Below are 12,660 nucleotides of genomic sequence, written 5' to 3'. Positions count from 1 at the left end.
GAAGTATTGCTCAGCACTGCAGTTTCCTGTAGGGCCAGTAGCTGTGGTTTTACGCTTAATAGGGATTTTACATGATTTGGAACATGGTATGGGTTACTCGAAAAGGCTTGTATGAAAACTGAAATGCACAAAACATCATCTAAAAGTGTCTTCCCCAGCAGAAATGGGAGAGGCATTGGTAAGTGAAGATCTCCTTGTTTATCTTAGAAATGTGACACTGAATGTCTGTCACAAATCATGACAGATGTGATTATCTGAAACAAGTTATTTTGCTTTTTCTTATGGGGCACCTTGTACATCTCAAATGAAGAATTCTGCCATTTTTTTTTTAACTGTTCAGAATTGCCCTGTAAATTTCAGTCTTGTTGCTATAGAATGAGGTTGAACAAAGAATATTCAAATTTTCTGTTGCCATGAAAATACTACATTATTAAAAAAAACAAAACACCAAAAACAAACCAAAAAGAGAATGCTTCAACTCATTTCTGCAGACTTCTGTAAATTTTACTGCTGCTAAAATCTGTCAGGTTTGTTACCTGACACTTCACTACTCAGCCAGTACCTTCACTACTCAGCCAGGTTTTTCACATGAACTTTGAAAATGTGAACTCATATTTTTCCTGTAGCAGCTTTCAAACAATTTTAAGCTTTTAAGCATAGTTTACTGTGACAATAAATAACATGTATTAGCTTTGAAAGCTAAAATGATGATGCTGGGTGTTGCTGAGTGGGATCGAAGGATTTTTCAATGAAACCATGCATTTTTTTTGAAATGACAGTGAGCCTTAGTCCTAGCTAGGTTAGTGGAGGATTTGGGAAGATTATGGGACTAATGGATTTTTTTTCAGAATCTAATATCTTTGAATAACTCCATTCTCATTGGACAGTTTTTTTTCTCCCACCTCAGTAACTTCAGGTCTCTAGTGTAGAAAGTCTGCTAGCAGATTGCGTCTTGTTCAATGTGAGCAATATCTGGAATGGGAATGTCTAGTGGAGGGAACACAGGTTTTCTGTAGTGCATCACAAAGCAGACAGTGTCTGGTGGACCACAGCAATTAATTTACAGTTTTGCTAATGGTGTACGGGTGAATTGGAAGAGGTGGCACTGTTGTTCATCTGGGGTAGTCTGAACTTCATTTAAGTATTTGAACTCCTTGTGAATGCTGAGATTTAAGTAACTTCTCAGGAGGAAGCTGAAGAGCGTGTGCAATTCTGTGACTGAATTTTGGCTTTCTGGCTACTGGGAATGTTCCATCTGAACTACAAAGCCTCTATTTCCCATGAAGGTGTCCTACGTAGAGGAGGAGTTCCTATTGATGTAACTAAAGTTTGCCTTGAAAGTGGTCTGCAAGTTTTGCAGAATAATACACTTGAAAATAACCATTTTTCAGTATTTGCAGAAGTCACCCCATCAGGGACTTGCTGCTTCATGAACTCACCAAGAAAAGCTGTCACACAGAGTAGTGTCATTGCTATTCTACAACTATGTAGATCCCTTTTCTCCATTGGAAACCCTAGATAGTTCATGTTTAGCTTAATTCATTTACAGTATCTTAAAGACCCTGGCTGTTTAAAAATGTCATTCTTTTATAGGCTATCATAGACATAACAAAAAGTGCTATCTTCATTCTCACAATTCACATAAGGAACTGAACTACATTAAAATATGAGTGGAATTTCCCATAAAGAGGTATTTTGCTGTTTGCTATTTACTTTCCTTAGAAAAAGAAACGCTCAGCATTTCTTTCATTAAAATGGGGCTTTTGGCAATAGTGAAAATTTCACTAATTTGAATGATTAGTACAATGAGATAATGAATTAGTTAAGGACATGTTTAAATAATTTGAAACAATACGAATTAAGCTACCTTTCTGCCCTTGGAGAAACATGCTGATGTCATTTTTCCTTTTGTGCAGAGAAAGGAGGTACCACTGTGCAGTAGTTCTTTTGGGCTGGTAAATTAATCTCCATCCTGTAGTCTATCCATCTAAGCATCTTCTGGGGAAATGTTGCTTTCACCTTTTAGCTACAGCACTGGGTTGTAAATGCTGGACATATTTTCTGAGTGGACACCTTATCCTGTATTCTTAAGGCTTGAGGTTTCCCTCAAGCTCAGGTTTGCCTGTGAGCTGGGTGTGAGCTCAATGTATGGTCGCACTGCCTGAGCATGTCCCTTAGGTCAATGTATATGGGCAGGGCTATTGGCTTGGCCAGGCCACCTGCTGCCTGGCAGAATATGCTCCCGAGATGTTTCCTTTGGAGAGAGAAAGATGTAGTGAGTAGGTTTGGTACTTTTCCTAGCTGAAAGGAGTGAAAGTGGGACTGGACCAAGGTATCAGTTTATAAAGTAATCCTGAACACACTGAGAGCTTGCAAAATCTGCAGACTGAAAGAAGAACAGTTTTTACTTGTCCTCACTCTTATGAGGAAAAAGAAAATGTAAAAGCAAACCCAAACCAAAAACAAAAAGAAAGGGATGCTGGGAAAAAAATGATTACTTTTTATTAAAAAAAAAAATAATCTGGGAGCTGTCTCCTTTTTCAGACATATTTTCTTGCTGCAGACACTATGTTTAATCTGTAGGATGACTGCGCATTTCCCCACTGTAATTCTGGCAATCCTGATAAAAACACTGTTCAGTCTCACCCTCATTTTGGTTTTGAGTCTTCATTTATACTATGTGTCAAGCTGTTATGTGTCAAGCCCCTGTAGTAAAAATGTTAATTTGAGGAAGAAGATACTCAAAATCTTGGTGAACAAAAGATATCTCTATATGGAGATTATAATTTATGTAGTCTCTGAAAGCAAGAGGAGTTGGTTTCTGATTATACTTTCTGGTAGGAATTTGTTGCAGGTAGACAAAGTTTGTTTGGAATATTTTTGTGGAATATACTTTGCTCTTTTTAATGTATCTACTGGAACATAGGACAACTAACACTGAAATAGCATCCACAGTTTGCTGGAGGTGAAATTTATCTCTCTTTAAAATACTTAATTTTTCTTTATAATATTTCTTCAAGCATAATATACCAAAGCTCGGCTGCAGGGAAACAAAGCATATAGGATCATTTTTAGATTAAAAAAAAAAAAAAGGTATCTTTTTAGAATCAGATATGCACTACTGTGATTGTATGAAAGTAATCTTGCTCTGCTCAGAAAGCCTGGTTTGGCCTTTGGTATGTAAAAAGTCAGAAAGCTGTAGCTTTAGTTTTTCTTGCAAATATTTGATTCAGTTCTAGTCAGACTGTATCTCTCCAAATGTGACTCTTAGCAAATAGAGAGAAATATTATTGTGCCAAGAAGGAATTCAGCACAACATTCTTTATTTTATCTTAAAGCTTAGCTATCTAAATTGCTGGGTGGTTGCAAAATGGGTGTGTGTGGGGGGGTGGTGAACCAACAAAACAACAAAGAAACCCCACACTGCTTGTTAGATGCCAGTAGAGGAGAGTTGAGGCTAAGATTGTTCTGTTGTTTTGTTTGAATCCAGAAAGCAGCAATAAAAATAAATAGTGAAAGAGTTGGCCAGCCCTTGTCATGAAGCAGCAAGTCTGTTTTATGGCTGGCAGGCTAAATGTCTGCACTGACATCCTTTCCAACCCAAGAGGCTAATGATCTCTGCATCTTTGAAACTGAAACTGTGAGCATGTATATCTCGCTATGTGTTTCCTAGCTAGAAACTACAGCTATTTACATGCTTTGTTGGTAATCATGATCAATTCTTTGGAATATAGACAGACCTAGGTCAAATATTATAGAAAATTTTCATGTTATGTGTAGTTTGTCATGTAAACCAAATGGTGTGCTGAACTCCAAAACAGATTGTGTGCTGAATAAAACAATTTTGTGTTAAACTAACTACAAATGAAGACCATTTGATTTCATCATATGAGTTGTAAAAAGGATATAGCAGTGGGAAAGAAACACAGAAGTAGAAAAAAACTCCAGATAATCGTTAGGACAATTCAGTAAAATGCTAACTTCAAACAGCTTGTTGCATTTTATATTCCTAAATTTAAGGGCAGGTAAGTTTATATAGGTATTCTGGCATAATGGAGCAGTAATAAGAGAAACCTACAGAGAAGCAGTGAGAGATACGTAAATATCTGTGACTGTACTAGGGCTGCTTGTTCTCATCTATGTGACTTTAGAAAGGCTTTCTCTCAAGCATAAGAACAGCTAAGTATCTGTGGGAAGTCCTCAAGGGAACTTTTTCTTCAAATGATTAAGTTTAACCACTTTATTAATAGTTTTAACAAAGTGGTAAATGTTTCTGATCTGTTCAGCAGGATATTTCATCTATAATAAAATAACTCAATAAACTGTGAAGTGTATTTTATGCATAAATACATAACAAACTTGTGTCACACACAAGAATCTCTTTGAGAGCAAGCAAAGTCTGCTCAGTGTACTGGGACTGGGAAAGATACTTTTATTCTTACTGAAATATATAGCAAACAAAGAAATACCGGATGAACTAAATCAAAACCTTTGCAGGAGATTTATCTATTCTTTTGGCAAGCTGTTTACTTTTCCATGAGAGAATCTGGGTTAGATCTCCCTGTGGAGCCCCAAAGTTGCTGTAAATTCGATTGTATTAAATGTCACTTTAGAGATGGTGTTTACACCCTCAATGAGTTTGTGTCATTGTTTTAAAGATAAACTTCTACTTTCCAGTCATAAACTTCTCTGAGTGATATATTATTCAAGGATTAGCCAGCAGAGTTGAAGCTGATAAATGTTTGGTGTTTTTTTTTGGTTTGGTTCTCCCCTCCCTGCCCCCGCCCTCAAAGCTCAGTGGTTTTGGTGCTGTACTGTTGGAAATAAGGCATAAAATAAAATAAGTTCCAAGTCAGCCCTGTTCTGCTTGTGAGGCTGATTCTGTTTCCAGAATTTACTTAGGTACTGCAATTTCCTATTGACTTCAATGCTACCTCAGGAAATCCTGTGCTCCCAGGTGTCATGCTTGACAGCATCTGGTTCTGGACCCTGCAGCAGTGTATCAGCGCCACTTCACTTAGTAGGTGAAATTCTTCTCTGTTACATATGGAAGCTTAGCACAAAATCAAGGTGGCTCCTTATTTCATCTGTGCCTTACAGACACTGGTCTCCTCAGGAATTGTCACTAGGGCAATTCAGAAAGTCCTCCCCAAACAGCTACAGCTCTGTAATCCAGTTCTGTGTATTCCTGTCCACTCTCATGCACCCCTTTCTGTCTTTAGTTATACACCCCAGGATGTATTTGTCTTCTTAAACCTTTAGCAGCCTTTGCAGTTCTAGAGCTGAATCACAGTTGTACTGTCAAACATTGGCCAACGTACTGTACTAAAATGCCTCAAGGTCTGTACCAACCCAGTTTGGCAGCTTTTTACAGTCTAAGTGAGCTTATTTAAGGCACACTGGTGCATCTTCATGCTTAGTTTCTATGCTAGGAGATTTCCAGCAATCTTCTGGAATGCAAAAGCAGCTGGAGTTGAGAAGGTAAAATCTCACTGAGTTAGTCACTGACATAATTCCCAATTACTTCTAGGCATACATAGCTGCAAAATAGTTTTTTCCCATTGTCTGAGTGTAGGCAAATAAAGCCTCATTTCAGCCAGCTTTTTACATCACTTATAGTCAAATGGTTGTTTCACCAGGTCATATACCAGATTCTGTCTTGAGCCTGCTGGGTCCCTTATTAATACTTAAGCTAGGAAGAAAAATATAGTGGGAATTCTAGTCAGAAACGAGTAACCATTTAAAGCCCCTTATTTTTCAGCTGGATGGTTCCAAAATTTTAAACAAAAGCAGATTTTTTTCTTTTTAGAGCTAAAAATCCAATATAACAAGAGTGAAACAAGGCTGAATTGTTCCAGTGATGCACAGCATTGCATAGTTCTTTTCATCCTTCCAACATCTTGCAGATTTGGAGTCACCTCTGCTCTTAGGTTGTTTGTCACCAGTGTGAATGCCATTCACTTGAAAAGAGTTTAGCCTGCTTTGGTCAGGGTACGGTACATGATCATCAAAATCAAGGATGTGGGCTGATAAATCAGCAGAGAGCTACCAGGTATGTTCCACTACTTTTCATTCTCAGTCTTTTTATCAAAATAATCAGAGTCCATCCTGATCTGAGTGATTCCTGTTCTAGAGAAAAAGGAAAGTTGAATCTGTATATGTGTGACTTAACTGGTATCTCCTTAGATGCCAGTATTCCAATAAACCTCCTTCTGTCAATCCACTTAAGCCTAGGCTCATGCACTTTGAGATTTGTGTGAGCTGATTGACATGAATTGTCGGGGTGCACTCACAGGACTTTGCACAATGAGTCCCAGATTTGGCTTTGTTGAGTGAGCAGAAGCAATGACAATGTAAAAAGTTTGTTTGCCTATGGATTAAGATCTTTCCTATCACAGACTTTCCGGTTAGGAGCTGCAAAATGTCCCTACATCCATCTCTTGTCTGATAAGTGATGTGAGGTCATGTTTCAGTCTTTTTCCCAGTCATGGCAAGAATTAATCTTCTCATCTTTTTTCAGCTGCTATTTTGCATAGATGTCTAGTACATAAATATCCTGAATTCTTCTTTTCCTTCTGAAAATATGTTTGAAATCATGCAGTAGATTTAGCAGGTATTGCAATCAGGACACAGAGACAGATTCTCAGGTGGTGTAAATTCTGCAAATTTATTGCAAAAAGTATTATGACTTGTTTTGGATTCAGTGATGTTTTATTTGAAAGGAATTTGGCTCTTCTGAAGTATTAATTTAATGTTGATTAATATTCTGAGGAGGAATGTTTTTGTATGTCTTCTTTTTATCTTGACCATCCTATTACATTTCTTCTATCAGGTTTAGACTGTATCTGTGTGTCACAGTTATTCCCTTGTGGTAATACTTTGGTGAAATGAAAAAAAAAGAACTGGAAGTAATATTTTGACAATACACAGTTTCAGATACTTAACTTGATAAGAAATCTTCATGGGTTTATTTTGGGTATACTGAAGCACAACGATGCCCACAGCTTTAAAATGTTTCCATGGTTATATAATGCAAAATAAGGCTTCAGATGGGAATTTTGTATTCCACTAAATTTGGTCATTGTTGATTTTTTTTAAGCATATTAGATCATCTAGAAACAGGAGGCCTTTAGAGCATCAGGCTGTTTAGGAACAAGTGGTGGACGGTTTTGGAGAACTTCTCTTTCTCCTTAGCATGTTTTTATGATAATTCAAATATTGGAGATAATTTACAACCCTACTGGTACTATACCAGAGACCTTATGTGATGGAATTTATATCACTTTTCCTTTTAGACATTTAAACCACATGTCATTCTAGAAAAACGAGGACAGAGGGCCAACAAAGGAGTGATTTATTTTCAGTTAAAATACTAGCTACATTAAAACCACATGTTATTAAGTACTGTATAACCAAACCATGCTCAGAAGAAGGCTTATGACACCAAAGCTTGCTTAAAAATCTTCCTTTTTTTTTTTTTTCCCAAAAAAGTTTGGCAGTGCATACATTAACAGGCTTCACTTGAACTGCACAGTACATTGACTATAATTTTCCCTTGAAGAAACAGGTTATTAAAGGACCAGAGTACAAATTAATTCAGTTCCTTGTTATTTTTCTCACGTTTCTGGATGGTTGAATTTTTCTGTCCATTTTAGGTAACATTGCATCCCTGTGAATATCCCTCCTGCAATAACACGATATAATTAAGGTTGTTAGGACTGAAACACAGTTTTTCAAAGTGAAACGTATTTTGGTCATATTATCAACATGAATTCTCATAATGCTCCTGTGAGAAGAGTAAACTAATGCACAGAAGTAGTGCACATGAATCCAAGACCAGAAGGGAAATCAATACAAAGATTAGAATTAAGGGGCTCCAATTTTGTTTCCCGAATGCAGATGCTGAGGACCAGTTTCTGTCCTCATTAAGCTGCACTTCCACACCAGATTACCCAGGGCTTGAAGGGAATTTTTTATGCTAATGTTGACAGGTGAGTTGTCCAAAGCTTGGTGGAGATGACCAGTGAAAGATTCATCCTGTACCCAGGACTTCTGCAGTTGCGCTAAGCTTCCATGGTGGTTCTGTGCATGTGTGTCCGGCTGACACTGGCACAGAGAGGGTGCTTGGGGAACTGGGAACTTAGCTGGCTCACCTGTATGCTCCTGAGGACTTTTAGATGCCAAAACCCTGTCAAGATATGATGATATCAAATGGGGAAGTGGAAGTGGTTTTGCCTCACTGTTCAGATTCTGTTCAGTGTGCAACCTGCATGGACTGGAAGGTCTGTCCTTGTGCTTTCTAATAACTGCATGAACATTCACCACAACACTCCATCTCACAGGTAATCACTTGACAGTTTTAGCCCTAAAAGCGATCTAGCCAGTTGCTGTGAAACAGTTAACAGTCAAAACAGGATCAGAAGCAACATTTTTTTCTGCGTGTGTGTTTGAAATCATTCTAATTTAGATGTTACACTCACATCTTGAAATCATTAATACTACCTTAAGCTTGCCTGGTATTCTCATTTCTTCTGAAATTGCGTAGCTCAAGTAGATCCTAAAGTATTGATTCTGCATCAGCAAAATGCTAAAATTTGTAGCAGCTTTAAACAAAGAAAGGTACAACAGTGTATGTTATGTGTCTTTTCTCAGTCCTTGTCTGCCTAATTGAAAGTATATATAGTAGACAATATAATTTATTAGACAATAGAAAGTTAACTGAATTAAAGCTGTCTAGTTTTCTACCTTGTCTTGGAAGGAAAACTAGTACCAAGTAACTTAGGAGATGGTGCTATTAACCACGGACAAAAGAAGGACCATGTGGTAGACTTGACTTATGCCATGTCTAAATCATAAACTTACACTAAATTTTACCATAGTATGAATTAATGTCCAAAATTATTAGAATCACCCCCCCAGTAAACCCCTATAGTGTACAATATATTTTTATTACATTTATTTTACCAGCCTGGTAGGCACACCTGTACTCACAGCTGAGATTGCTGCCTAACTGCAGTAGATAGTGTGTAAAATCACAGTAGGAAATACAAGGCTCCTGCTGCCTGCTTTGCCTTTCCTGAAGCTCTGGAAGGCTTGTGCTGCCACCAGCATTGAAAGAATATTGTGGGGCACAATATAGTATCTATTGCTGTGCTAAATTCATAGGAGAAACCCCCTTTGGACTTCTACCATTTCGCAGCAGTTGGAGCAGCAAGGTTGTCTTTCCAGGCATCTCTCCATCTCATTTCCCAGTTCTGAATTATTGCCTAGAAATTGTCTTCTACTGGTTTTCTTTCCTAAAAACATTGCAAGTGATTGTACATTTTCACTGATTATAATTCTGATTCTCTTTATGTGTCTCAGATCCTTCCTTATTTTTCCTAATTTAGATTATCACTTATCATTTCTTCGTATTGCATCATCCAACTGACTTGTCTTCTCCCTCTCTCTAGATGTTTCCAGATGTGTGGCTGAGAGGAAGTACACCCAGGAACAAGCTCGCAAGGAATTTCAACAAGTGTTTATCCCAGAATGCAATGACGATGGCACATATAGTCAGGTTGAAAAATTTTCATTCAGTATCTTGCATGGCTGGAAAGTCCGAATATGTGTGTTTGCAGAAAATGAAGAAGAGACAAATATAATGAAGGGAAACATGATTTCAAAATGTAATTTGTGCTAAGGCTGATGTTAAAATATGGAAGGAAAATTCATGTTTTGTGCCAAGTCCTTGTTCTTTTTTTTCAGAGTTGGCCAGGAAGAGAGCCAGACATTATCATTTTTCATGCAATGCACTCCATGTTCTTCTAGGCTGAGGCATCTGAGTCATTCTTATAGCCCCCTGAATCCTCCTCATCAGATGGTAAAATGCTTGGAGTTTCTGATCTGTTCCTCATTTGGAGCAGGAATCTTGAAACCAGAGTCCATATCTTAGTGCTAATTCTTCCCTATTCTCAGCTGAATTTTTGCACAACCGTATAGTCTAAGACTACTTTGCTTAGGTTAGATCATGGAATTCAGAAGGAATGAAGTTAGAAGCTTACTCTGATAAGTATTCCAATCAACATCACCTTCTGCTGCCTCTGTACTGCATTTCTGTTGTGAAGTTGTGCTGAAGACAATCCTTCTTAGTTCAAACATGGTGAGGGAAGTGATACTGGCCTTCAGGAATTACAATGCAATTGATTTCTAAACAGGAATTCCAGGAGTTTCCTTTCTGACAGCTTGGGATATGAATAATGCTGGCAGAAGCACTCTGTCCTGCTTCTTCAGTGGGTGGAACAATATGTTCTCTATGTGGAAAAAAAAATCAAGATTGCTTGCTTCAGTAACAGTTTATCTGTCTCTTGAGGAACTTCATTGTGAGGTTTTAATAACACCTGCACCCCAGACTTCTGAAATAGCCCGGCTAGCTCAGTCGGTTACCTCCCAAAGTATAAAGGTGGTGACCACACTGGGAACATAAGCCAGATCAATTTCATGATCAATGATTCTATTGTATTACAAGTCATTACCATAAAGTACAATGGGATAAAAACCTTAGCCCAAGCCCCATACTTGAAAAACACTAATACAGCAAGTACCGGATGGACGTAAGATATCATATACTGAAACTGTGAGATCAAGAGGAACAACCTTGAGAGCCAATAAATCAGCATTGTGACGAGTGACTATCAATCCAGTCAGATCTGTTCTTATCTCAACCCTTCGTGCCCCACGTTGGGCGCCAAAAAGAAACTGTCGTGGTTTAAACCCAGTCAGGTAATTCGTTCGCTCACTTCCCCCCCTTTCTTGCCCTCCCCCTGCTCCCGGAGGGACGGAGAGGAGAATCGAAAAGAATGCAACTCCCACGGGTTGAGATAAGAACAGTTTAGTAACTAAGGTATAACACAAATCACTACTGCTACCACCAATGATAATAATGATAAAGGAAATAACAAGGGAAGAGAATACATCATCTCACCACCAGCCGACCGATAACTTGCCCCTCAGCCCAACCAAGCACCGACCCATACCTCCTCCAGCCCTGCAGTCTCCCAGCCCTTCCGGCTAACTCCCAGTTACCTCCTGGGCATGACGTGCTGTGGTATGGAATACCTCTTTGGTCAGTTTGGGTCAGGTGTCCTGTCTCTGCTTCCTCCTGGCTTCCCCTCCTCCCTGGCAGAGCATGAGGCTCACAAAGTCCTTGGCCAAACAAAAACATCGCTATCAGCTCTGTTCCCAGGCCGAAAGTCAAAACACTGCACTGCACCAGCTACCAAGAAGGAGAAACATGACTGCTACTGCTGAACCCAGGACAGGTGTAAACAACCACATATTTCAGTAGTTTTCCCTTCGCTCAGTTCTGAAGGACTACCACACTTTGCTTGAAATAAACATTATGCTATATGTAGGACTGAGATTAGGTCCATTATGGTTTATTGTACTAGGTTGTAGTTTGCTGGACTAGTGTTTCATACTCATGTCATGAATGCTGTGGGATAATAGACATATGTCTGACAAACTGCACATGGTTCGTGTCATTCCTGACAGGTTCAGTGCCATAGTTATACTGGATACTGCTGGTGTGTCACTCCCAATGGTCGTCCTATCAGTGGTACTGCTGTGGCCCACAAAACTCCCCGGTGCCCAGGTAAGACTTGTTACAACATTGTCTCATGAATAGTAGATTTATGTGGCATGTGATTAGACTTAAAGAGGAAAATTCTTCACTGGAAAAGTGGTTCAGCTCACAGACAGGTGTTGGCGAAAGTTGCGGGTGCTCCATCCTTGGGGATTTGCAAAACTCAACCGGACAAGGCTTTGAGAAAGTTGGTCTAACTTTTAAGCTAGCCCTGAAGTCACTGCCACCCTAATCCTCCCTGTGATTCTATGACCCATCTACTTTAATTGTAGTAGTATAAGCTAGGTATTGAAGGGGGTTTCCACAGTCATACTCATTTGTCATGTGTCTTTCTTTTGTCTTTCATCAGGACAATTAACAGGTTCACTGTTTTTTTAGGTATTTGCTTCTGACCATCTTTCATTGACATATAAATCCCAAGTGTATGAGCAGTTGCCAGAATTGCTATTCACCTTCCTCGAGGCTGAGAGAATTGCACCGACATAGCTCTAAAAATACTTTAAAACTATGTACTGTATGCCTGTTTGCGCCGCAGCACCATTCTCTGTCAGAAACAGGAAAACAGCGTTAAAAAGCTAACCTGATAATGTAAGTGAAGCTGAAAAAGAAAGTAGATTGGAGCCTTTGAGGGAATTCACCTGGTCCCATCTACTTCAGTTGTTCAAGCATAATATTGATGTTTTAATAAATAGAGGGAGGAAAAAAGAGACTACTGAGAAAGTTTCAACAAAGATATGGATAGTTAATTCAGCTTCTAAGGTCTGTCATGTTTAAATGATTTGGAGAATCTCCCATATATCTTGCCTGTAGGTGAGCTTTAGCCAGAAAGAATATATTTCAGACTAATCCTTTTGATCCAGTATGAAAAGTCTCTGTAGAATGACAGTCAGTTATGAAAAATAATATAAAATGTTCAGAAGCCTTAAAATAGAGAAAAGCGTACATTCATTTTAGTGTAATTATAAATGAATGACATTTTCAGAAGACTGGTTAAAATTGCGGTTTTATGCTTCACTGACATCAGTGAAAAAGGGGTT

The 12,660-nt window shown here is 38.6% G+C and overlaps 1 protein-coding gene across 3 annotated transcripts in view; it reads left to right on the top strand.

The window, feature by feature from the left end:
* The window catches only part of SMOC2 (SPARC related modular calcium binding 2), a 138,288-nt gene that overhangs the window by 49,421 nt on the left and 76,207 nt on the right, over window positions 1-12,660 (top strand). For all 3 annotated transcript variants that reach the window (XM_062641919.1, XM_062641918.1, XM_062641920.1), the window contains exons 3-4: window positions 9,453-9,559; window positions 11,533-11,632. In XM_062641919.1, the coding sequence (XP_062497903.1) occupies window positions 9,453-9,559; window positions 11,533-11,632 (207 nt within the window). The remainder of the gene's footprint in view (window positions 1-9,452; window positions 9,560-11,532; window positions 11,633-12,660) is intronic.

Source organism: Pezoporus occidentalis, unplaced genomic scaffold (assembly GCF_034315485.1).
Source record: "Pezoporus occidentalis ecotype Australia unplaced genomic scaffold, CSIRO_AGI_Poc_V1 ctg7, whole genome shotgun sequence".
NCBI classification, from domain to species: Eukaryota; Metazoa; Chordata; class Aves; order Psittaciformes; family Psittacidae; genus Pezoporus; species Pezoporus occidentalis.
Note: the sequence above shows the minus strand (reverse complement) of the source record. Positions and strands in the feature narration are given on the sequence as shown.